The sequence below is a fragment of the Juglans regia genome, chromosome 12 (genome assembly GCF_001411555.2).
Source record: "Juglans regia cultivar Chandler chromosome 12, Walnut 2.0, whole genome shotgun sequence".
Taxonomy (NCBI): domain Eukaryota; kingdom Viridiplantae; phylum Streptophyta; class Magnoliopsida; order Fagales; family Juglandaceae; genus Juglans; species Juglans regia.
Window position 1 is genome coordinate 27,886,839 of NC_049912.1, and position 25,653 is coordinate 27,912,491.

Here is a 25,653-nt window from a genome sequence, read left to right on the forward strand (position 1 = left end):
CACTTTAGCTTCAACATCTTTGTACGTAGTAGGTGCTAATTGTAAAATATATATAAAAAATAATTTTAGAAAAAAAATTCAAAATATTAAAAAAATAATATTTTATTATTATTTTAGTTCAAATATACATAATTTAACGGGAGAGTTTTTCTTATTAAGAGCCTTACTAGGTACAAGATCGACGCTGACATGATTTTTTTTATTGAAAAGAAAAATTTTAAAAAAAGAAAAAGATATTTTATGTTACAAAAATTATTTCCATCTCAATTCGTACCGTTTCAATTTGGTGTGCGAACCTTTTACAAGAAGATTTTTCTTTTAATTAAATGAGAAAAATAATCTCCAAAACATTTGATTTTATATTTTCATATAGATAAATGAATGTCAATTCTTTCAAAGCTTCATTATTTTAAAGATGAGATTAGAGATCATTAATGAAATAAGGCCGGCTGCCTAATCATCAGCTTCGGTGGACCCCAAAAAAGAAAAAACAAAAACCTCATAATCAGTACACCTGTGCTACGCAATAAAACCTTATCAACAAGACGGTGAATTTTAGCCACTGCCACGATATTCCAACATATATATACATGTTGATATCTGTCAGCATATATTTAATTTTAGCTACTTAAAAAGAGACAAAACAAAATGACTTCTTGTATTCCACAACAAACAAATTAATTATTGCACCTTATTATTATTATTATTATTATTATAAAAAAAGTATTGTTATTCTTTACACTACACATTACTAATCTGAAATAATTTAAAATTTAAATAATAAATTTTAATTTATAAAATTTAAATTTTAAATTAAATTATATCATGTCAGTAGTGTGTATAAATATTTGAGAAAAGAATAATAAAAAAAAATTAAGAAATAATTAAAAACAAAAAATATTGAGTTATTGATGCAGTTGATAATTGTCATACTATCAATTACTCTTGTTTAAATGCTTAGAAAAAATTCATTTATCTATTTTTTATCATTTATGTCATATTAAATGATTAAAAATTATAAGAATAAATAATTTTATGATAAAAATAATAAAAAATAAGAATTGAAAAGGATGAAGCCGGATATATTCCACTCGCAGTATAAACTGAGTGATGGAGCCAAATCATGACGTGTGAATCCTCCAAACTCTCCTTCTCTCTGTATTTGAACCCTGCTTGTGCACACCATATGGGAGAAAAAGTCGTCTTTTAGAACAACCCAGAAGCTGTTTCGTATTGCTTAAAGAAAGATCCAGAGCGAAGAAATTTAAGGTTATGGCTGGTTTACAACGATCTGATGTTTCGTTTAGGAGACAAGGCTCGTCGGGGTTTGTATTTGATGACAGATTCTTGTCAGGGCAGCTCAACCAAGTTAACCAGAAGAAAGACCCTGATCAACAAGAGCTAGAGAAGCTAGATATCAAAGAGCTGGCCAAGACATCAAGAACCGAAGTTGGACCAACCATTACCATCGAGCGCAGCCGATCCAACGGTGGAGCACGCGGCTACCGTACCGGGAAGGTAGCTCCGGCGATCGAGCCACCTTCGCCGAAGCTCTCGGCGTGCGGGTTTTGCGCCGCTTTCGGACAGGCAGGGAAAAAGGAAAGGAGAACGCGGAAGCCAGCTGGTAAGCATAGACCAGTACGGTAATTTGGTGTTTTAGGGTGATCGGATGTGGGATTTTCCGATGGTTCGTTCTTGGTATTCGCATGTTATAAGCCTTAATTTTTAGCTTGGTAGGAGCTAGTAAAGCTCGTCACAATATAAAGAGTTTTGGAAAAACTTCTTTATGATCTGTTGTTGTGGTTTTCATGGATGTAATTATATGCATACTGTTGCTTATATTTCTTTCTCTTTAATATTCTTGTACAAATTAATTCTCGAATTGGGACCTCCTCCTCCTTTATGATGCTCATCTATCTATCTATCTCTCTTTTTGATTTACGATTACTCAAAAGCGGATTAGATCTATCTGGGATTTCAGTTCTGCAACTTAAATTGGCGGTTTCAACGCGTACTGATTCTTTAATTTGTTCTTCTTATCCGGCCTTCTCCTATGTCGAATCTTTTAATTATAAGGTACAGGATGATCATCAGAGAGCTAGTCATGTTATGAATCGGTATCTCTCAGTATCAGAGATGGTGAAAAGTGAGAACACAGGAGATCGAAGCTACTTCGATCCTTTGGCAGTAAAGTCGGTGTTGTTGTTGGCCGGATCACAGGCCAAAAGAGTCATGGTGGGGTACGACTATCTCCATACAACTCCGGAGGCCGGGATCTTAATTGCTGCATGTATATATCCACCTTCCTTCCTTCCCCCCCTTCAGTGTTGTCTTTCTTCTGTTCCCACGTTGGCTTTTTGTGTTGGAATGATTCAAAGCCACCAATGCATGCATGCACCAATTCTCATCCTGCAAATGTTCTTTAATTCTTCTGTCTACATATATGAAAGCAATCTAGCTAAGATCTAATACATTCAACTAATCGATTCAATCGAAATCCGTGGACCATCCATTGATTATGCGCCGCATGGAAATTATTATGAATGTTGGTCAAACTTTTTAACCATATTAATATTATATATCAACCGGTTGGTCGGAAAAAGCGTGAGGTCCCATTCGGTGGGTGGACCCCCGCGACCTTTAAACTAGTTGAAAAGGTGTTGCCTCTTCAATGATGGAGGTCCCGGCAAGACGTGATGATCACCGCCAAGTTTTCAACAACGTAATCAATCACGTAGACAAATCATGTCAAGTTGGGAATTAGAGCCCAACTTTCTTGGTTGGCCGAACCGAAGGGGGAAAAAAAAGACAAAACAAAAAAGAAAAAGTTATATAGTCCACCAAAATGGTTAGTTTTTTAGAGTTTAATTAATATATTTATATGAAGAGAATTTATAATTTCGAAATAATCGATCGATGACAGCATTTAATTCGTTTAAGAATAATGTTATATATTACATTCTCATCAAGAGTATATATATATATATATAAATATCTTTTTATACTTAAAAACGTCTATCGCTCGATGAACAGTGAAATGAACAATAACTTATTTTACATTTCTTTCCTCCCCCTCACGTCTCTCTCTATCTCATAGCAAGATCACCACTTCCCTTACGTCCCTCTATGCATACTCACAATAAATTTACCACACAATTACCACACAAATCATAAAATTACCACACAAATCATAAAATTACCACACAAATTTTCATACAAATCACAAAATCATCACACAAATCACAAATCAATAGATCCCGTGAAAAGAGAAGGCAGGAGCTAGGGTTTCGGCTGGAAGAAAGCAGAAAGATGAGGGGTCGTCGGCGAAGGACCAGACTGCTGCTGGTGGTGCGGTGGCGTAGGGGTGGCTAACGGCAGCGCTACGGGAAGAAACCCGTGCGTCGAGACCCATTTTGGATTGCTCACGTGAGGCTGGTGGTGCGTTTGCTCGCCAGCGTGAGGAGAAGCTGGTGAGATGGTCGGTTACCCCGCAGGGTGGCGCACAGTGGCGTTGGGCTGCTTGAGGGAGGAGATCGGGTGAGAAAGAGAGGGAAGATGCACGAGGAAGGAAGGAGCTGCCAAGGGACTTCGACGATGGAGTTTGGTCGTCGGTGTGAAGGGAAGCCGGTGACGTGGTCGGTGACACTGCACAGTGGCGCATGGCTGCTTGAGGGAGGAGATTGCGTGAGAGAGAGGGAGGACGCGGAAGGAGAGAGAAAGGAGAAAGAGAAAGTGAGAGGAAAATTAAGGTTTTTGGGATTTAAATCCAACCCTTCATCATAAGTCTCTAAATTTGATCCAATGGTAAAAATTTAAATGCTGATTTAAATTAATTTAAAATAGATAATTACATATAAATATCATATCATAAATAAATTATCAAATTTGATTTATAAAATATTAAAGTTTTTAAGATTTAAATCTAACCCTTTATCATAAGTCTCTAAATTTGATCCAATGATGAAAATTTAAATATTGATTTAAATTAATTTAAAATAGATAATTAACATATAAATATCATATCATAAATAAATTATCAAATTTAATTTATAAAATATTAATCTTTCATCATTAGATAAATGATAAAATTTTATTAAATAATTTTCAAAAAAGTAAAATTATATAAATAATTATAATTTTAATATAATAATATTCTTAATTAACTAAATTAGACAGACGTCCCTTGACGTTACCTACTGTTAGTGTGTGTGTGTATATATATATATACTAGCGGTGGTAAACGTGCAAAACACGTTTGCCACATCTGTCAAATTGAGGAAAAAAATAAAATGTAACTTTAAATATTAAAATAATATAATGTATAAAAATAAAATCATTATTTATTTATGTTCATCATTTATTATGAAATTTAAATTATATTAAAAATTCAAATTAATTAAATAATTATTTTTTCTTAAAAATGTACAATAAAATTTTATTATTTATTTAACGATAAAAAATTAGTATTTTAATTATCTATTTTATGTTAGTTTAAATAAATATTTAAACTTCTATTGTTAGATTAAATCTGAAAATTAAAAATGAAGAGTTGTAATTTAAAATCTATAAACCAATATTTTTCCCCACCTTTCATTTCTCCCTCTCTCTCATTCCCCACGCACGATTGTGGTATTACGTCGCACATTAACATTCACACAGACGAACCCAAAAAGAAACAGAAAAACAAAACAAACGTGAAAAAAAAAATAAACATTTTTACTGTTCATTACTGTTGATGAACAGTATAGAGATATGCGAAAAAAAACCACACAGCCTCTTTATTGTTCATTACTGTTGATGAATAGTAATAGGATAGCCTCTTTTAAGATATAGGCAAATATATATATATAAATTGAAGTTAATTTTAAGTGTATGATAGAATATTTATATTTTAATTATCTATTTTATGTTAGTTTAAATCAATATTTAAATTTCTACCGTTAGATTAAATCTGAAGATTAAATATGATATATCACTTTTAGTATTACTCTATAAAAGTCTAGATAACTTAAATAAAAATCTAAAAAATACTTATCACACAAATTTGATCCAATAAATTCAATTATATATACTTGCTTTTACAAATTCTAATACAATCACTAAAAATTCAAGAATTATAAATAAGAATTACATAACAATCCGACTATAAAGCAAGTATTTGACAGAAGTAATAATTTATTTTACTCTTTAGATGAATACAAAAAAAAAGTCTATTTAAAGAGAAAGAGGTAATATAAACACTTGCGGAAGAAAAAGAAAAAAAAAAACATTTATACTGTTCATTACTGTTGATGAACAATAATGAAAGTAATATTAACACTTGCGGAAAAAAACACGCGAAAACCAAAAAAAAAAAAATCTCTATATTGTTCATTATTGTTGATGAACAGTAATATCAACAATAACAAATACTACATGCATAGCTAGCGGCTTTTAAATATTGACAGATATATATATATATATATGAGTAGTGCTATACGGCATCCACTGTAGTGGTGCACACAATGCACACACTACGTGGATGCCTCTCATCCAATTGTTTTTTTTTTTTTTTTCCTTCCTTCGGCTTGTCTCTCATCAGCGTCTCTCTCCCGTCTCTCTCTCTCTCATCGTCTCCGCTCTCTCTCATCTCTGCTCTCTCTCTCGTCTCGCTCTCTCTCTCCTCTGCTCTCGGTCTCTCTCTCTCTCGTCGGCTCGCTCTCTCTCTCATCTCCATTCTCTCTCTCTCGTCTCTGCTCTCGGTCTCTCTCTCTCGTCGTCTCGCTCTCTCTCTCTCATCTCCACTCTCTCTCTCTCATATCTGCTCTCGGTCTCTCTCTCTCTCTCTCTCGGCGTCTCGCTCTCTCTCTCATCTCTCGTCTTGCTCTCTCTCTCATCTCTCGCTCGCTCTCTCTCATCTCCGCTCTCTCTCTCTCTCATCTCTCATCTGCGCTCTCTATCTCTCATCATTGCTCTCTATCTCTCTCCTCTCTCTGCTCTCTCTCGCTCGTTCTCTCTCTCATCTCCACTCGTTTTCTCTCTCTCTCATCTCTCATCCGTGCTCTCTCTCTCATCTCTGCTCTCTCTCTCGTTTTTCCTCTCAAATATGTGGTGTATATTTTGATACCTAATGTGTGCAAAATTGGCTTCAATAAACAGTGGCTTCCATATATCATTTTTCTATATATATATGCATGCAATGGCACCTTATTCGATCGACCTGCAACGTTGTACAATGGGATCATCAGGAGCATTCTTTAGTACTGTTTGTGATACCAAATTAATGTGCAGCTTAGAGAAAAAGAAAATGATAAATGTCCCGCTTCCGGCTCCTGTTAAGAGTTACTGTTTGTATTAATTTGTATTTTTTAATGTTTTTTTTTTAAAAAATTTTATATAAGTTTTTTTAATAATTTTAAATATTTTAAAAAAATAAAAAAATTTATAATATCATTAAAAAATATTTCCTTAATCATGAAATAAAATATAAAATAATAATTTTATATTTTATTTCGTGATTAAGGAAATATTTTTTAATATTTTTTTTATTTTATGATTAAAGAAATATTTTTTAATAATATTTTAATTTTTTTAATATTTAAAAGTATTAAAATAAATTATATAAAAAATAATTAAAATAAAATACATCAAAAAACATATACTAACGTCAGCGATAGCTCCCAACGGAAGTCGGCTCTAGCAGTACTCTAGAGAAAATATCTTTCAGGGTGCGTAGCAGTACTACGCGAACATCCAGAGGCCAGAAAATATCCGATTAGGGAAATGCTATATCTCCCGCTGGGAGCTCCCGCTTGGAGCTCCCGCTGGAGATTAGTGTATTTTTTATGTGTTTTTTTTTAAAATTATTTTTTATATAGATTTTTTTAATAATTTTTAATATTTTTAAAAAATAAAAAAATTCAAAATATTATTAAAAAATACTTTCTTAATCACGAAATAAAATAAAAAATCATAAAAAAATATTTTTTTATTTTACTTCGTGATTAAGAAAGTATATTTTAATGATTTTTTTTTTTTACTTTCTAATTAAGGAAGTATTTTTAATGATGTTCTTAATTTATTTTATTTTTTTAAAAATATTTTTTATAATTTTTTATTTTACTTCATGATTAAAAAAGTATTTTTTAATATATATTTTTTTACTTTCTAATTAAGAAAATATTTTCTGAATGATGTTTTAAATTTATTTTATTTTTTATAAATATTTTTAAATAATAAAAGATCTATATAAAAAATTATTAAAATAAAATATATGTAAAATAACACTACACCCCCAGCGGGAGCTCCCAGCGGGGCTGTAGCATCACCCATCAGATTAATGATCCCTTTTTTTCCTCCAAAGTAGCAGCTCGCCGTGAGTACCACCCCACTGCCAGTACTGATGGAAATAACGATAAATAATGATATTTTTTTTATCATAAGGAGACTTTGACATATAAGACTAGACCAGGAAACCCCATGAAAATCAAATTGAAACAATATATATATATATATATATATATATATATATATTTATATGAATCGTATGCTCTATTGCAATTTAGGCAAGTCTATTAATTCTCACACTTCACACTTATAACTTTTTCATAAGGTGTCGGAATGTTTTTTATAAGATATGGGGTATGAGGTGGTAAATAGTGACTGATGAGAATAATTTTTCTTTTCCTTATGAGCACTTGACCCATACTCGATCTTAGGGGTGCTACCCCCTCCTCGCATGGGTTGGGGGTGGGGTTTTTACCCCCGCCTCCCGTCTACTTTAATAATAGATTACAGTTCACTAGATCTAAAAATTATTCCTAAATCTAAAATTGATCAAAAACATATTTTTGGATCTAAATTATAAATTTAAATTTGTAAATATGACTATAATTTAAAAATTATGTAATTTTTAAATTTGTTAATACATATTTTGTATAAGTTGTAGTGTAGTAATTCTGCCAAAATAATACAAGAGTCTTATATTGCTTAAGTGCGATGCTTGTATTGTGAAGACAATATATAAAAGGATCACTCTATTACACTATAACTTATATAAAATATTAAGTAAAAGTTATACTTAATATATATTACTATTTTTATATCTAGTAAAAATAATAAATATTTATAAATATGTATAAAGATATATTTATATATAAAAAAAGAATCGGTGCGGGCGGGAGACGGGGCGAGGCCTTGTTAAGGCCATACCGCCCCCACCCCCGCTTGTGTCTTGCCCTGCGGAGCAACAGGGTGCGGGGCTCTGTGCTCACCCATACTCGATCTTATTTTCTAACATCTATGATTTTAAGGCACCCATGATGGCGACCATTTGAAATAATGATCATCAATATAGGCCACACAGGGCATGTGCAATGCACCCTTTTATTATGTTTTTTGAAAATTAAGAACAATTAATTAAGCTGCGAATGCAATTGATCTGCAAAATATGCAATTAGGCAGTTGGGTATGAAGGCCGTGCTATTTATTACTCTTTCTTAATTTCTTCAATCCAATAATAATTCCAAGTAATTACATGTGACGTGTTATGATGGGTTTGCACCCGGCCAGTTCTGCATTTACGTTAATCCTTAACACTAGATAAAATTTACTTTCAAGTTACAGATGTGAAAGTCAGTCACATCAATTTATATGAAAAATATTTATATGCATTTTAAAATGTTATAAGTATTATAATTAGTCTCACATAGAAAAATATCCATTCAAATTCTTATCCGAATTTGAAAGCTTCAGTTGAAAGAAAAATAGACATATAAAATAGGAAAAAATCTATAGACAATCGGCTTGGGACACCCCCATGACATTGCGTCCGACGTGGCAAAAAATTTGAATGACATCTTTCATTACAGCTTGAAGAGCAGCCTTGTACGCGAGCATGGTATCATCAGTAGCGACTTTCCTCTCATCCCTGAACTTGAACTCGGCCAATTAGTGATGGTAATCCCCCTTTATCTTCAAATAGAAGACCTTGGACTCGTTGGTAGAGGCCAAGGACATGAGATTGGAGTCGAGGAGCCCGAGAATGCTGTCGCAGACCTGGGAATGACTACCAAACCATATAGAGCCAAGAACCACTAGAGCCATAAATGAAGAAACCAGATCCACCTCCAATCTTGCAAGGGTTAAGTTGAAAGTGTATCCCAACGAATATTTTCATTAAGAATTTTCATATTCTCAGCAACTCAAGCATCCTCACAACGATGGAACCAGGTTAACTTTTATGATTTCCTGCAAAGCCCTGAAAATCTTCCAGACTAGAAGACGATGATGACGGCGATCTCTTCTTTCTTCCAGACCCAAAATGGCAGAGTTTTTCTTCCAGACCCAGACGCAATCTTTTCTTCTTTTGAAATCTAAATTTTCGCTTGGAACCAAGTTAAGTTTTATGATTTCACGGATAGTTGTAGAGGTTAGAGTTCCGTAGAATTCGTTGTATTTGGAGTATTAAAAACTTGTTGTTGGTTTGGTTGTATCAAGGAAGAAGTAATGTAAATGCATAAGAGTTGTTGAGATGGTGTTAAGAATGTATGCAAAGTGTTTGATAAATTGTTGAACAGAAAACCACTAGCAGCCTGAGCTACTTTCTTTTTTTTCATGTTTTCTTTCGTCCATTTTTTTTTTAATATCGGCTGACATGTTAGTCGATGTCGTGAGGGTTACACCGAGTGATTGTCTATAGAAGAGTTGATAAAATAGATCATACAACATTTATTATTATATGTATATATATTTCGAACATGATCAATATTAAATGAGCAATAATTATTGTTAAATTTATTTTATATGTCTATCTCTCTGTCACTTAGGTTCCGTTTAGATTCATAAAATATCTCATATCATCTCATCTCATCTCATCATTACAAGTTTTTTAAATTCACACACAAAATATAATAAACAATTCAACTTTTTCAAATCTCAATTTGACTCTTTTAAATCTCAAAACAATAATAATATTAAAAAATAATATTTTAACAATATTTTTTTTAATTTTTATCTTTTATCTAAAATAATCTTTTATCATCCCATCTCTAAATATAAAGGTTCAAACAAAACAGCTTAGCGCGTGACAGTACTACCGGTTCAACGAATGGGCAGACTGCAGAGAAGGAGAGTCAAGGGCAGAACTGTAAAAGAGCCCTTGATCCAAAGCCACCTTCAAGGACTCCTATAGTACGTGGAGACTCCAGAATAGAATGATAACAATTCCTTTTCTTCCATATATATGGACGCGCCAAGAGGACCTCAAAAAGAGAAAACCCTGCAATGAAGAATATTCGCTCCACATCGCATCCATCCGACACCCAGAAAACTCTGCAACGACCTGAAAGAGAGGGTGCCAATGATTTCAGAGAGAAGAGAGATTTGAAGTCTCCTACAACGGAGAGGAAAGATCAGGCAGTGCAAAGATGCAACCCACCAGACATTAATGAGAGTGCCGAGGCATTCATCAGGAAGTTTCGGCAACAACTGCTGATCCAAATACTGGAATCCATAGAGAATTACGAGCAAATGCTGGCGAGGGGGCTGTAACATATCCAGCTTTATATATGTTTGATCTTCATGAGACTGTATTAATGAGTGAAGTTATGTATTGTAGTTTCATTTGTCAGTACAGCTTCTTTGATCTTAATTTCTACTCTTTAATGGGCATGCATGATGCGTGTTTTAGAGTGGTTGCGCAAGCATGTATTGTCTCTCTTTTGAAGACAATGGGGTTATCTGGCCGAAGGGAAACTGCATCAAAAGATATATAAATATATATATATATATATTTATATAAGCACTTATAAAGTGATTCAAAATAAATTTCTTCCGTTCTGTATGTTAAAAAAAATGATATAGCTTACACATCTGTGCAAATACCAGTTGCACGATGTAATATATATATATTACATCTTGTGCATTGATGAACAAACTCAACTCATTTAAAGTACATTCAAGATTTTGAAGTACATGAAGAGAAAGTTAATCTCACATGAATACGGCTCCATTTGAATGCTAAGAATATCTCAGATCATATATGAATAGTAGTGATAGTTTGTGAGTAATAATGAACTAATTGTGAATAGTTGTGATAGTTTGTGAATAGTAATGAACTAATTGTGAATAGTTGTGAAGTAGTATAAGAATATTTGAGAACAATTATGTTCTCTAAGTACTGTTTATAATAAACAAAACTCTTCATCGCTATAATATAATCTTAAAGCATAGAAAAAACTCTTTATATAAAATCATCGTCACTATAATATTGTCTTAAAGGGAAGAAGGGGAAAACTTAATAAGCTGTCTAGCAGCAGCAACACCACTGGTTTAAACTTGACCATATATATACAGTTTGCACTTAATGATCACCATTAATTTGAGTTACCATATAATATATATGTGTATATATATATATATATCAATCTAATTTAAGGCTGCTAGCTAGCACATTCAAATTAGGTGTTATTAAAATATGTTTGTAATAAATCCTCTGAGTCTGAAATATTTATTTTCAATTTTCGCTATTTCCCATTTTGATAACAGGTCATAGTCAATTCGGGTCACTCCCCAGCAGAAAGGCAAAAGAATCTCGTCCCCATGCCTTTCAAATTTGCATTATAGGACACTGATAGGCAGCATTTTTTGAAGAGTACATATGCAATTTCTCCACCATGAAGCCATCAGGGTCGTGAAAGAAGATTTGGTCGACGTGGATCCGGCCTCCTTCCTCCACCATTGTCTGCACGTACGCAATCCCCATCTGCTTCAGCTTCTTCTCCGCATACAGCACCCATGCTCTCGCACTGGAAAGATGTGTGATTATCTTTCGGGTTGATTTCAGTCTTCTTTCGTATGTTCTTCGGATCCTCTGTTTGCAATAAATGTATTCCGATTCCGTACCCGAATAGCCTGTGTATATATAATGACATCTATGAAACAAAACTCCGTCATAGCATTTTCATTGGTTTGGTCAAATACATCTTTAAAATTTAACTAATATCATAATTTTTTATATTTATCTATTCTATTTAAATTTAATCCCCATATTGAATTAGCCATTCACTTTCTATATAATAATAAAATATTATTATTTTAATAATTAATTAATTAAATTTATTTTTATCACATTTTATAGTTCTACCAATTAAATGTTAATAATAATTATATTCTAGTTAAATTAATATTAAAAAAAGTATTATTAAATGTTAATAATAATTATATTCTAATTAAATTAATATTAAAAAAAGTTTTATTAAATGTTAATAATAATTATATTCTAATTAAATTAATATTAAAAAAAGTTTTATTAAATGTTAATAATAATTATATTCTAAATGTTAAATGTTAATTATATTCTAATTAATTTAATTTATTTGTTTGGAGTGAGAAACTAATATTTTAATGTTTGATGAACCAATTGTAATTAGATATATTTGAAGAATCATTGTAGTATAAGTCTAAAATTTTATAAATATGCCCAATCCAATGTGGTGGTTTTTTGGCATATATTGGCTAAAGTTTAGCTATTATTGAATTTTGACCAAACTAATGAGAATGCTCTTAGAGAAAACTATATATAAAGAAATTATCTCCAAGAATCGAGTAAGAGATTCAAGGCATAATAAGGAAGGGCAAAGTGGAAAATATGAGGAGCAAAAGCAAAAGAATTGGATTCAAATTTTGGAAAATGCCAACACAACTTTCTTTTATAGCTATTTTTAAGATCCTATGTCATAAGTTACTTTATAAAAATGTTATATATAAAAAAAAAAAAAAAAAGATAGTGCCTCTATCATTAGTTCAATTACATGGATTATGCATGATGTGATTTATAAATGTGTTATTGAAGACGCACAAATTTCGTACATTTTTTTTTGTAAAATTAAGATAAATTTAGAATTCTATTTTATTTTTTATGATAAACTCTATTTTCTTTTCTTTTCTTTAAATACTTGAATTTGCACATTAATTACTCGACAAGTATAATTTCTTGAAATAATTAACTTAAAAAGGTTAATAAATTCTTCGACACGATAAAATTACATTTTTTTTTTCTTTTTCTTTAATATTTCGCGTTAAGATTTCACTCAGTTCAGTATCAGACAGTATGAATCTATTTTCTGTGCACAAAAAACTGAGTCAATGGCCACAAGGTCCGTCTCCTGTAAACCCAAAACCCTGTATTCTGTCCTCCGCTTTCTTCACAAACCCCAACACCAACGTCTCCGGCCTTTCTCTTCGCACAATCCACGACTCTCAGACCAGCCATTACCACACCTTGTCAACGAAATCTCTCGAATACTCAGTGACCATCGGAACCCTCATGACGACTTAGAACTCTCCCTCGACACATTTTCAACTCAAATGTCTACAAACTTGGTGGAGCAGGTCTTGAAGAGGTGCAAGAATCTTGGGTTCTCTGCTCACAGGTTCTTTCTTTGGGCTAAAACAATTCCGGGCTTTGAGCATAATTTTGAGAACTATCAGATCTTGGTTGATATCCTGGGAAGTAGTAAGCAGTTTGCTATATTATGGGATTTTCTTATAGAAATGAGAGAGGCTCGTTGTTGTGAGATTAATCCAAAAATTTTCTGGGTTGTTTTTAAAGTTTACAGTAGAGCTAATCTTCCGGAAGATGCGATTCGAGCTTTCAATAGAATGGTTGATTTTGATATCAAGCCGGGAGTTGATGATCTTGACCAGCTTTTGTATTTGTTATGCAAAAGGAAGCACGTGAGGCAGGCCCAACAATTTTTTGATAAGGTAAAGAGTGGGTTCGTGCTGAATGCGAAAACTTATACCATTTTGATGAGAGGATGGGGAGATATCTGCGAGCCCAATGAGGCGCGTAAGTTGTTCGATGAAATGCTCGAACGAGGATGTAAGGTGGATGTTTCAGCATATAATAGTTTGTTGGAGGCTCTATGCAAAGGTGGGGATGTGGATGAAGCGTACAAGATGTTTCGGGAGATTGGGTCTCAAGGAGTTGACCCTGATGCTTGTACTTACTCGGTTTTCATCCGAGCGTATTGTGTAGCTAATGATATACATTCGGCTTTTAGGGTTCTTGATAGAATGAAGAGATATAATATTTCACCTAATGTTTATACTTACAATTGCATAATCAAGAAACTTTGTAAGAATGAAAGGGTGGATGAGGCTTACCAACTTTTAGATGAAATGATTGAGAGGGGAGTTAGACCGGATAGTTGGAGTTACAATACCATTCTGGCTTACCATTGTGATCACTGTGAGGTGAATATGGCTCTTAGGTTGATTTCTAAGATGGAGAAATACAATTGCATGCCAGACCGGCATACCTATAACATGACTCTCAAATTACTAATCAGGGTAGGAAGATTTGACAGGGCAACTGAAGTTTGGGAAAGTATGGGGGAGAGAGGGTTTTATCCTTCAGTTTCAACATATGCTGTCATGGTTCATGGCTTATGCCAGAAGAAAGGTAAACTAGAGGAGGCGTGTAAGTATATTGAGAGGATGATTGATGAAGGAATACCGCCATATACTTCTACCGTCGATTTGTTGAGGAACCGTCTGTTGGGATTAGGTTTGTTGGACCGTATTGAGATACTTGCAGATAAAATGGACCGAAGCACTTCCTGTTCAATACAGGAGCAGGCAGGCATGATGAGAGGTAATAAGGCTTGTAAGACCTCAAGAATTGAAGAGACAGATCTTGAAAGCGAGTAAAGAGTTAAGGGCCATGAGCATCTTGGATTGTTTACATGAAAGTGGTGATATTTTTTGTAGGAGTACTCTGTGGGTGAAGTCTCAGCGGTAGTTCCCTTTTCTTATTTGTATCTCTTTCAAATTTTTTTTTTTAAGTACGTTATACTTATTTAGTATATTTACACATATCTTCTGGTCTGCTTGTCTATGTTAGGTCAATGATTTGTTCTAGGATATCTAATTGGAACTTTCAAGCATGCAAAATAAGTAGATAAAGCCCTTGTTACTTAACCTAGGATTGCATTTTGCTCGGTAAAAAACAAAGGTGAACGATTAGCAATAGTGCCTTGCGTCTATAAGCTTCTTGATGACAATAAACGGTTGTTAAAATATTTGAGTTTCCAATAGTGGTTGTTACTTGATGCATTGAAAACTTTTCCAGTCATGGTAGTGCTAAGAAGCAATGAGATTTCACATCTGAAAAGCCATTAATATTGACTAAGAGCATTAGCATTGGTCTATGCATATGCATATGCAAAATCACCTCTTTTGCATATCTACTTTGTCATTTAAGCAAAATTTTCACATTGACTTATGCATATTTGAGACAAAATAATAATAAAATATTATTATTTTATTATTATTAATTTTTTGTTAAAATCAATTTTTTTATATATATTTTGTAATTAGCATCCACTACATACATTTGACATTAATAATACAAATGCAATAATAAAAAATATAATTTTTTTATATATTATATTAAAAATATAATAAAATGAAAAAAAAATATATAATATATTATAATAATAAAATGAACGTGCAAGTGAAGATTTGTTGTGTTGTTGAAGGAGGAAGAAAAAGAAAGAATTGTGAGAGAGAGAGTGGGAGGAGAGATAAATAATGATTAAAATATAATTTGTAGGGTGAATAATGATTATCCAAATTTGGATAAGAACTGTTCATAGATAGCTAAATATTTGGATATGCATAAGCCAATATGAAAAATTTTAGGATCATATTATGTAAATATAAATTTACATATATATATATATATATATATATATATATATATATACCAAAAATGCTCTAAACCTAACTATGATATGGTCTATCGCTTGCAAAACATGCACTGAATAGGGGTCACGTGTGCTGGAGGAACAGTTGCATATGTTCAGTTTTCTATGTTTTTGTAAAAGAAAAAGTTGAAATATTAAATTGCTTTATGTGGCCAAGTAAAAAAAATATAAAATGGGTTTAATTTCTAACTAACTCGACTTGAATCTAGCCATCGGGATCATTCCATCTTGACCCAAATAATTCCAATATTTTGTATTGTACAAAGTCTCCAATGCATGTATGATCTAAGAGCACTCCTAATGGCTTATGTAAAACCTCTATTTATGTAAAATTTAAAGAAAACAGTCTAAAAGGGGCATCCAATAGATGATCTATTTCATATGTAATTTCTAATTAGCTACAGTGTTATCGCTACATGTAGCGGTAACTGTTCATACTTGTAATAATTTTTAAATCGTCTCTCTCTTATCCTTGTATTTTCCCCATCCTTCGTGATTTAATTTATTTCATTTTAGTTCCTTTTCAGCCCCATTTGTTTATTTCGCACGTCTTCCCTTCCTCACAGTTGCCTTCTACTCGTCTTCCATTGATCACCAGATAGCTGCTTCAAATCTCTACATTTCCAGTTCAAGCATCCTTCCTCACAATTGCCTCCGTCTTCCATCTATTCCCGTTGCAACTCCTATTCCAAGTGGGTTTTGGGTATGGCTCCTTCCTCCAAAATCATCTTCGCCAAGTACCTTACCAAACATTTGAATCCGTCACTCTCTCGACCACTTTCCTCTTCCCTGCTAAATTTATCCAAGCCTACGTAAAATTTGGTGGAAACCCACAAACTGCAACTATTCTAAGCTCAATCCATAAGGGGAGTTTAACACCCAGCTCTATATCCTACTCCAAGCTCCTCTCACAATGCACTGCTTCCAAGTTTGTAAGTTCAAGCATGAAAGTCCATGCCCATGTAGTTAGATTTGGATTATCTGAGGACCGGAATGTTAGAAACCATCTGGTAAATCTGTATTCAAAGTATCGGTGTTTTGGGTATGTCCAGAAACTAGTTGAGCAAAGTACTGAATCGGATTTGGTTTCTTGGTCTGCTTTGATATCTGGATATGCACAAAATGGGCTTGGTAAAGAAGCTATATTGGCCTTTCATGAGATGCACTTGTTGGGTGTCGAGTGCAACGAGTTTACGTTTCAAGTGTTCTCAGGCGTGCTTGGTAACGAAGGATTTGGGGTTAGGGAAGCAGGTTCATGGGATTGTGGTGGTAGCAGGGTTTGAATTCAATATGTTTCTTGCAAATACTTTGATTTAAAATATTTTTATTTAATTAATTTATATTTTATATTAAAATATAACATAATTATATGAAATTGTATATGAGAGATATTGTAATTATCAAAAGTTACGAAAATACCATTGGTAATTAGAGAAAATATTTGAAATAAATAAAAAAGATTAAAAAGTATAATATTTAAATGATATGAAGAAAAAATAGATAAACTGATATATGATATATTGTAAAAGTTAGTATATAAAATAAAAAAATAAATTTTAGTGATGTATTTTAAAAAATAAGATGAAAAATCTATTAAGAGTGTTCTTAAAAACATGATATTATCTTTCTAATTAGAATTTGGAACTCTCTCTCTCTCATCCAATTTACTCCATGTATTCAGGGTGACCCCGGAAGAACCACCTTGATGTCTTATTTTTCTATTTTCTTAAAAAAACGAAAACAAAAACAAAAAAAAAAAACAAAAGTCGTCTCTACAAATTACAATCAGAATGGAATGAACCGGTTTAAAATCGTCCAGGCAAACTCAAAGGACGGAAACCCCGGTCCAATGTTTTCATAAACCGAGCGAGCCACTAAACTTTCTCGCCGGTCCAAACAGCCGACTCTACAATCCGAATAAAAATTAAAAAAGTGTGGCGTGCGTGAATAGTAGGAAATTACGTAGATTTCTTCATCCTAATATACAAATAAATTCGCTTCCTTCAGATCCAATCTCGCCAGTAGCTGCACAAACCCTGTATCTGTATGTAGGTTTCATTTCGAACGCCAAAAATGGTGGCTTTGTCAGTGAAACCCTTGTTTACCATTCTAGTGGTCTCTCTTGCTCTCCTTCTCGCTATCATTTTGCTTTCCCCTTCTTCTCCGTTCTCCCAGATCTCACTTCCTTTCAATTCACCTCTGTAAGCGTTCAATTCCTTTTATTTTCCTTTTTTGTATTGTATTCTAGTTCCTGCTGTTTTTGGTTTTTCAGGGTAGATTTAAATTTTGATAGAAGTGACTATAATTCCCAGACATTTTTGTACCCAACTCAATTAATTGGATGTATTTTTCTATTGCTTCTCAGAGACTAAATATTGATAGCTTTTTCTTTACTTGGAATTTTGTGTTTGTTTTTAAGAAAGTTTGAGAGAAGAAAATAGAAGAGATTGGAGCAGTAAGTTATTCCCTGTTAGTTGAGGTTGGTTGTCAATGGATAGAAAACTAAACTAGGGTAGGGCATTAGAGTCAAAATTTCCGTTCTCTTATTATTATTATTATTGTTGGAGGTTGAAATTTGGTTTCTGTGGGTCTTGTTTCTGATATATGAGCTTTTTTTTTTTTTCATGCAGAAAATCAGATATATGGACTGTCCGGAGAATCGTTGAATGGAGACCTTGCAAGTGGTGGCTACAAGGAGATCTAACTGGTAAGTGGAGCTTTAACTTCACTTTTATTTATTGTTACAATGTATCCTGGATCTTTGTCACCTATATTGGATTTGTGAGGTAGCCTGCAAATAGATTTTGTGGAATATTAGATTCTTTTGCTAAGTATGGAGCATTATTTGTTAAGATCCAAGAGGAATCAAAGAACTTACATAAAGAATTTAATGAGGGCGCTTTGATAGTCTATAATTGTTCTGTTTAAGTTTTGAGAATTACCGAGCAATGATTATACATATTTGATTTCTGAAAATTTTGTAGAATTTTCAAGAGTTCTAAAACTGTACTATATTTGGGTTGGAGCTAGAAATTTGATTGGGGTAGGGTTTTCATTTTTTCAATAATTCTGAGGAAATGTTAATTGGCGTTCATTGCAGATTATTGCATTGGTTTTTTGTTGAAATGCTGCAGCTCTGCCAGTAGAGACTAATGGATATATCCGAGTGGATTGCTATGGTGGCCTCAATCAGATGCGAAGAGATGTGAGTGCTCAAATGAGCTTTGTAATTACAACTTTCATATCTGAGGAAAAATGTTACTTTTACTTGCTGCTTTGTAACAATGGAATGATACTTAATGTTGAGTGCAGTTGTGTGATGGTGTTGGTATTGCACGTCTGTTAAATGCAACCCTGGTTTTGCCAAAGTTTGAAGTGGCCGCATATTGGAATGAATCAAGGTAATAGTAATACGCCTTTATCTTTGACATTGGGTTTGTTCTGGGCTGTGAGCTCTATAAGATTGTGTTGTTATGCTTGCAAGAATTTGTTTGCAGTTTAGAACCGACTAGCGGTATATGAGTGTTGTGTCCCATCTTAGACAATGGTGAAGTAATGAATGGAGGTTATTCGTAGTTTTCCTTTGGTTTTACATTCGTGCAGATCTTGTATAGTTATTTATGTTTTATTTTTTGATACCGGGTGTCCGAAAACAAAATCCCGAATAATTCCAGGAGTGCACAGGCCCTCGGCACCTTGGCAAGGAATTTCCTGCAAGTACACTTAGAGTAATTCAAGGGGAAATTCCCCTAATCTGAAGGTCCCTATAAATTTTTTGCACTCAAGAGGATTTGAACTTTAGACCTAAAGGGAGGGAGTATACCACCAAAATCAAGGCTTTTACCACTTGAGTCAACCCCGAGAGGTTTAATTAATTTATAATTTGTTCATTAATTAATAATGAGAATACCCTCTTTGTGTCACATTCGTAATCTGTGTGGTTTTTGTATGATCCCCATCTGGCAGAGGTGAAAAGAATTCCAGAGCATTTTATGTTTTTTTTTTGGGTGTTTTTTAGGCACTATCCTCGTATAACCAATTATCTTGATCTCAGCGGCTTTGCAGATGTATTTGATGTCGAATACTTTATTCGCCAGATGAATGGCTTTGTTAAGGTTGTGAAAGAGTTGCCATCAGAGATTGCATCAAAAGAGCCTTTTCGAGTAGACTGTAGCAAACGCCGAGGCCAATTTGATTACATTGAAAGTGTTCTTCCATCATTGTTGGAACATAATTATATTTCAATTACACCGGCAATGAGCCAAAGAAGAGACAGGTATTTCCTTATGGTGCTGTATTTTTTTTCAAAGTGATGCCGTTAGAAGCCTACTGCCATGAATGAGAAATACATTCACTTTTATTCCTAAAACTCTACTTTTTACATCTTGTAGGTATCCTCTATATGCTAAAGCTGCCCTTTGTCAAGCTTGTTACAGTGCATTGCGCCTCACAAGATCCTTGAAGAAGAAAGCCTCTGAGCTTCTAGAAGCCATACCTAAACCCTTTCTCTCACTTCATCTTCGTTTCGAACCTGACATGGTAGCATACAGCCGATGCGAATACTCAGCCCTTTCTTCTGCCTCCATCAATGCCATTGAGGCTGCTCGAGGAGATAGAAAACCATGGACTGGAGAGTTGGCTCGCATTTGGAGAAAACGAGGGAGGTGTCCTCTTACCCCTAATGAAACGGCACTCATACTTCAAGCACTTTCCATTCCCACAAACACAAATATATATCTGGCAGCTGGGGATGGGCTGATGGAACTTGAAGGTTTAACATCTGTTTACACCAATGTAGTTACCAAGTCTAGCCTCCTTACTGGAGAGGATTTCACGAGTATGCATGGGAACACAAAAGCCGCATTGGATTATCACGTGTCTATTAACAGTGATTCTTATGTGGCAACATATTTTGGAAATATGGATAAGATGGTTGCGGCAATGAGAGCTTTGAAGGGGTTGTACAAAACTCTTTTTTTAAGCAGACGAGCTTTTGCAGAGTTCACTTCACAGGGTTTTAGAGGGAAAGATTTGATGCAAGCCCTATGGAAGGCTCACAGAGATGATTATGTCTTGGGAAGAGGTTCTGCTTTGCCCGACTGTTTTTGTGAATTTACCTTGTGATTTTTACATGTCAGATCTTTCTTTCCATCTTTTTAATGTTTTTTCAGCTCTTTATGAAATATTGCTCAAAAACAACTCTTTGCAAGATTTTCTTTATAATTTCGGTCTTGTGGATAACTTATGAGGGAAAGTTGAAACCAAATGAAAATGTCGTCCATAGATGAAGAACGACATCTGAGTACATTGACGTTTCCAACAACGTCACGTTTTAAAGTATCAAGTGATGTCATTTTCAAGAACACTATCTACTTATAAAAAAAAAAATAAAAAAAAAAAATCAAGAACACCATCTATTTAAATGCATTTTTTTTTTCAAAAGCATCAACTGCTTCTCTTTTATTTCATCTCAAAAAAGAAACATTTTGAAGAAGATATAAACATACTGACGGGCATTAAAGAACTTTCTCTTTGTCAATCTGCATTGTATGTCACATAATTATGATTTAATAATCGAGTACATGAAATCAATTAATCTATTCAATAATCCTATTCCTTGAATTTCTAGACATTCAATTTATTTGGCATACAAGCGAGATGAATTTAAAAAGAAAAAAAGAAAGAAAGAGGTGCATACCTCAAAATTTGAAAGTCGGAGTCTGCTTCACTATCATGTTAATATAAAGATTTGCTCCGATATCGTGAAGTTGCCTTTGTATAACAAGACAGTTAACGTACAGTAAAACAGAACGGAAATGGAGTTGAGCAGCTATTTGATTTCACTTCTCCTTGAATGGCAGCAAACTGCCTGCACAAGAACCATAAACTGAGATTAATTCAATATCAAAAGAAGCTATATCTAAACTTCTAAATAAACTAATCAACATATAAATGCAACGGTCCAATAAGAAATTGCCTACCAAGATTTTACCATGTAGTCGTGGAACCCCAAGAGTCTCTTCATACTACATGTTTATTTATCACATTACAGCAGATGTGTTTGAAACTCACACTGATGAAGGAGAGAGTAAAGATTTCGCGACTATCATATAAGTGGCTCATTAATATCTAAATGTAGTTCCAGACAATTGTGAGGCAAGATCCCCAGATTTTGACAGACCAAGATGAGGTCTTTCGGTTTTTACCTCCGCACTGAGGCTTTGGATCTTCCACTCGTGGATCATTAGACTTCTTGTCTTCAATCAATGTCTGTACAATAAGTGGAGCCTCAGACGTCCTTCCTTGACTTGCGTATTGGTTTAATTTAAGTGAGTATTTGGCAGCGGTTTGGAGCTCCTTTTCGTTCAAATTGCAGGCAATAATCTCCTTCCATTCCTCTGATCTTCCTTCCAAGCAAATACCATGCAGCAGGGCAGTAAAAGAAACAGAATCTACAAGGAAGCCCTTACTGATCATCTTATCTCGCAACTATAAAGCAGTTTTAACCATTCCATGTTGGCAAAGGCAAGCAATAATAGAATTATATGCCGCAGTCATTTGCATCCATCCATCAGACATCATCATTCCAAAAAAGTCTAGAAACAGAGACTAACTACTCTCCTGAAGCTCATTGCTTTCCTTGGAAATTAAACTGGGTGGAGTATTTGCAAACCCGTTTACAAGATAATGAAACGTAACGTCATTGGAAACGCACTTGTTCATCAGCATCAGTTCAAAAAAGGAGGCTGCTCTTGCAAGTTTACACTTCTTGTAAAACCTCCCAATAAGTATGATGTATGTGACAACTTTAGGTTCCAAACCACAAGATTGCATCTCTCTAAAAGTTTTTTCAGCTCCATTGGAATCTCCGGTACTGCAAAACCCCTTAATGAGGGAGGTGTATGTGACCACATTTGTCTTCCATCTCTGTTTCAGCATCACCCCAATCATGCTCAGTGCACCATCCAAGTCATTCTGCTTTATGTATCTGTCAATAAGTGTGGTATAAGTAAAGACATCTGGAGCGTGATGCCCTTTCCTCATTCTACTGATGCATGAGAATGCATCCTTTATCATTCCAAATTTGCAGAAGCCTTTTATCATGGCATTGTACCCCCACAACACCAAGGTCTATTCCTTTTTCAATGGCGAGCTCAAATAGTTGCTTTGCTTCCTCAATGTCACCATTTCGGATTAATCCATCCACCAAAGTGGTATAAACGAATTCATCAAGTTGTATGTTTTGGTCAAGCATCTCAGCAAGTAGCCGCTTTGCAGCAGGAAGCCTCCCTTTCCTGCAGAGTCCACTCATCAAAACATTGTAAATACCAGCATCAGGCAATACTCCCCTTTCCATCAGATTGTCTCGCATTGTCAATGCAGCATCAACTTGCCCTGTTACAACAAGTCCATGCATGAGAGCTCTATAAGACACCAAATTGGGTTTGTCCCTTCTTCCATCATCTTAATAAGAAAATCTGTGGCCCTTAAGTATTCCCCTTGTCTGCAATAGCCATTTATAAGAGGAGTATAAGTAAACTTGTTCGGCTTTGATCCCCTTTGCAATGCCTGCTCCAGAAGTTTTTCAGCTTCCTTAACCTTCCCCTCCCTACATGAACCATTTATCAACGTATTGTAGGTTATAATATCCAGCTCACAACCACTCTCAATCATTCTCCCCATCATCATCACCGCTTCAACTGTATGGTGATGCTTATTTTGAGCATCGATTATATATAAACTTGAACATTAACATTTAAACCCGTCTTTCATTTCCGCCAAAAGTCAATCAATCACCACAAAGTTCCCTTCTTTGCAAAACCCATATATTATAGCCCCATAAGTCTCCGATGTAGGCAAAAATCCCTTCACAACTCCTTGAAAAGCCTGCTAGCACTCTCAACATCACCTCTCTTGCAATAACCGTCGATGAGTGTATAGTAAAACACTACATTCGGGACACAATCCTCCCCCAACATATTTTCAATCAACTACTTTTTTTTTTTTTTTTTTTTAAAAAAAAAAAAAAAGAGGACGGAGCCCCAATTTTATTGATTGCCCTCACTTTTGGAGGAGGAAAACCGTGGTTACAATCACGACACCTGGGAGGTACAAAAACCTAAATCTAGAAAAAGAGTACCCAAGCATCAAAACAAGTGTAACTATATAGAGTACAAGCCTAAAGAAATATATATAACCTACTTCCGAGAAAGCCAAAGAGGGAAACCTGCAAAAAACCAAGAAAACAAGAACAAAGAGACGCAAATACCAAGATATCAAAATTAGACAAGCAAAAAACACAAAACAAACCTGGCAAGAGGCTCATGATATCCTCAGGTAGGGCATACCCAATTTGTCCATGCGGAGAAGACCCCTTAACAGGCTAGGCAACATGTGAATATCAGACCAATCAGAGTTCAAACCTTCAGCCCCACACTTAGCTAGAAAGTCAGCCACGACATTGCCTTCACGAAAAATGTGTGTTACTGTATACTCCAGGCTATTAAGATGTCCTTGTAAATCTTCCCAAAAGTCTTCTAAATACCAAATGGGGCACTTATTCTTAACAATCCAATTGACCACCAGTTGGGAGTCAGTCTCTATTTGAACACGATAAAATCCAAGCGCGTGACATCTGCGAACACCTTCCAATAAGCTGCTGAGTTCTGCAAAATTATTGGTACCTAAACCCAATGGAACAGAGTAAGCCAGAAGTAATCTACCATCCTCATCCCGAATAACACCCCCAGCACCAGAGGTTCCAGGGTTCCCGAAACTACTTCCATCGGTATTGAGTTTTACCCAGCCCCGAGGGGGCCGGTGCCATTTTACCACCCGGACCCTCTTGGGCTTAGGGAACAAGACTGGAATTTCCAGTCTATGCAAAATATTCATGTCCTGGGCGGAAAGAGAACTCACTTTCATGATCTGGTCCATGATGCGCTGGAGCCAAATTTTAATAGCGTGCCAAACCGACTCTTTTGAGTGAGCCTTATCTTCATATCGGGCTTTACAGCGCCTCTCCCAAAGTTTCCAGGAAATAATGGAGGGCAGAAGGCCAAATATGGTTCTAACCTGTGAAGACTTACCCGCACGACGAAACCAAAAATTAGTTTGATCCTTCCAAGTGTAGAAAGGGGCCATATGAACCCCTAGATGAGTGGCCGCTAGACGCCAAATGTGTCTAGCGAAATCTCTCGTGCAGAGCACATGGTTCAGGTCCTCAGTATGACCCTTTTGACAGCAATTACATTTAGAGGCCATTGAAACACCCACCATACTAATATTCTTGTCAACACTGAGGCAGTTATTAGTAGCCTTCCACATCATGATAGAAATCTTCTTGGGAAGATTAGTATGCCATATCCACTGAGCCCAGGGTAAAGGGGGCGCCCGAACCCTTATACAGTCCCAGGCACTCTTAGTAGTAAAATTGCCTTCATTATCCTTCAACCAAACAAGCACATCTTCACCCTCCTGTCTAGCAAAAAACTCATACAGATCATTGGCTTTCTGATGGCCCACTAATCTGTTCAGAAGAGAAATATCCCACCCATTCTCAATACGGCACTCATTTATCTTAATCAAAGGTTGTTCAGTCACAGGAAATTGAGCATAGAGAGGGCCTTCGTTGTCCCAATTGTCATACCAAAAGGAGATATTACCTTCCTTCACAATCCATTTGGAGCTATTCATCACCTCCGGAATACTACGGACAATAGATTTCCAAAAGCGGGTCCCTTTAGTAGGCTCAAGGAGGGATAAGTGATTTCCTTTAACATATTTACCTCTAAAAAATTCCGCCCAAAGAGAGTTGCCCTTAATAAGATTCCAGGCAAGTTTCATGTGTAAGGCTCTCTGAACATCCCCAAAGTCCCTAATACCCAAACCACCTTCGTCC

The 25,653-nt window shown here is 34.8% G+C and overlaps 3 protein-coding genes and 1 pseudogene across 4 annotated transcripts; 3 read left to right on the plus strand and 1 right to left on the minus strand.

The window, feature by feature from the left end:
- Positions 1 to 1,102: 1,102 nt before the first annotated feature.
- LOC108993233 (uncharacterized protein At1g15400-like) lies at positions 1,103 to 2,426 on the plus strand. Its single transcript, XM_018968072.2, has 2 exons — positions 1,103 to 1,624; positions 2,077 to 2,426. Exons 1-2 carry the CDS (start codon positions 1,273 to 1,275, stop codon positions 2,085 to 2,087), a joined length of 363 nt encoding a protein of 120 aa, XP_018823617.2. The 5' UTR covers positions 1,103 to 1,272; the 3' UTR covers positions 2,088 to 2,426.
- Positions 2,427 to 13,095: 10,669 nt separating this feature from the next.
- Positions 13,096 to 14,951, plus strand: LOC108993176 (pentatricopeptide repeat-containing protein At1g52640, mitochondrial). The gene has a single exon (XM_018967975.2). The coding sequence runs from the start codon at positions 13,126 to 13,128 to the stop codon at positions 14,692 to 14,694; it is 1,569 nt and encodes a 522-aa protein (XP_018823520.1). The 5' UTR covers positions 13,096 to 13,125; the 3' UTR covers positions 14,695 to 14,951.
- A 2,757-nt stretch (positions 14,952 to 17,708) lies between these two features.
- On the plus strand, positions 17,709 to 21,044 carry LOC108993178 (O-fucosyltransferase 13-like). Of its 2 annotated transcripts, none has more exons than XM_018967976.2 (6): positions 17,709 to 17,953; positions 18,383 to 18,459; positions 18,887 to 18,957; positions 19,065 to 19,153; positions 19,807 to 20,028; positions 20,144 to 21,044. In XM_018967976.2, the coding sequence occupies exons 1-6, from the start codon at positions 17,826 to 17,828 to the stop codon at positions 20,874 to 20,876; spliced, it is 1,320 nt and encodes a 439-aa protein (XP_018823521.1). In that variant the 5' UTR covers positions 17,709 to 17,825; the 3' UTR covers positions 20,877 to 21,044. The 2 variants fall into 2 exon arrangements, with proteins under 2 accessions (XP_018823521.1, XP_018823523.1); XM_018967978.2 differs by having other exon boundaries at positions 17,935 to 17,953; positions 18,853 to 18,957.
- Positions 21,045 to 21,264: 220 nt separating this feature from the next.
- Positions 21,265 to 23,731, minus strand: LOC108993088 (annotated as a pseudogene).
- Positions 23,732 to 25,653: the final 1,922 nt, after the last annotated feature.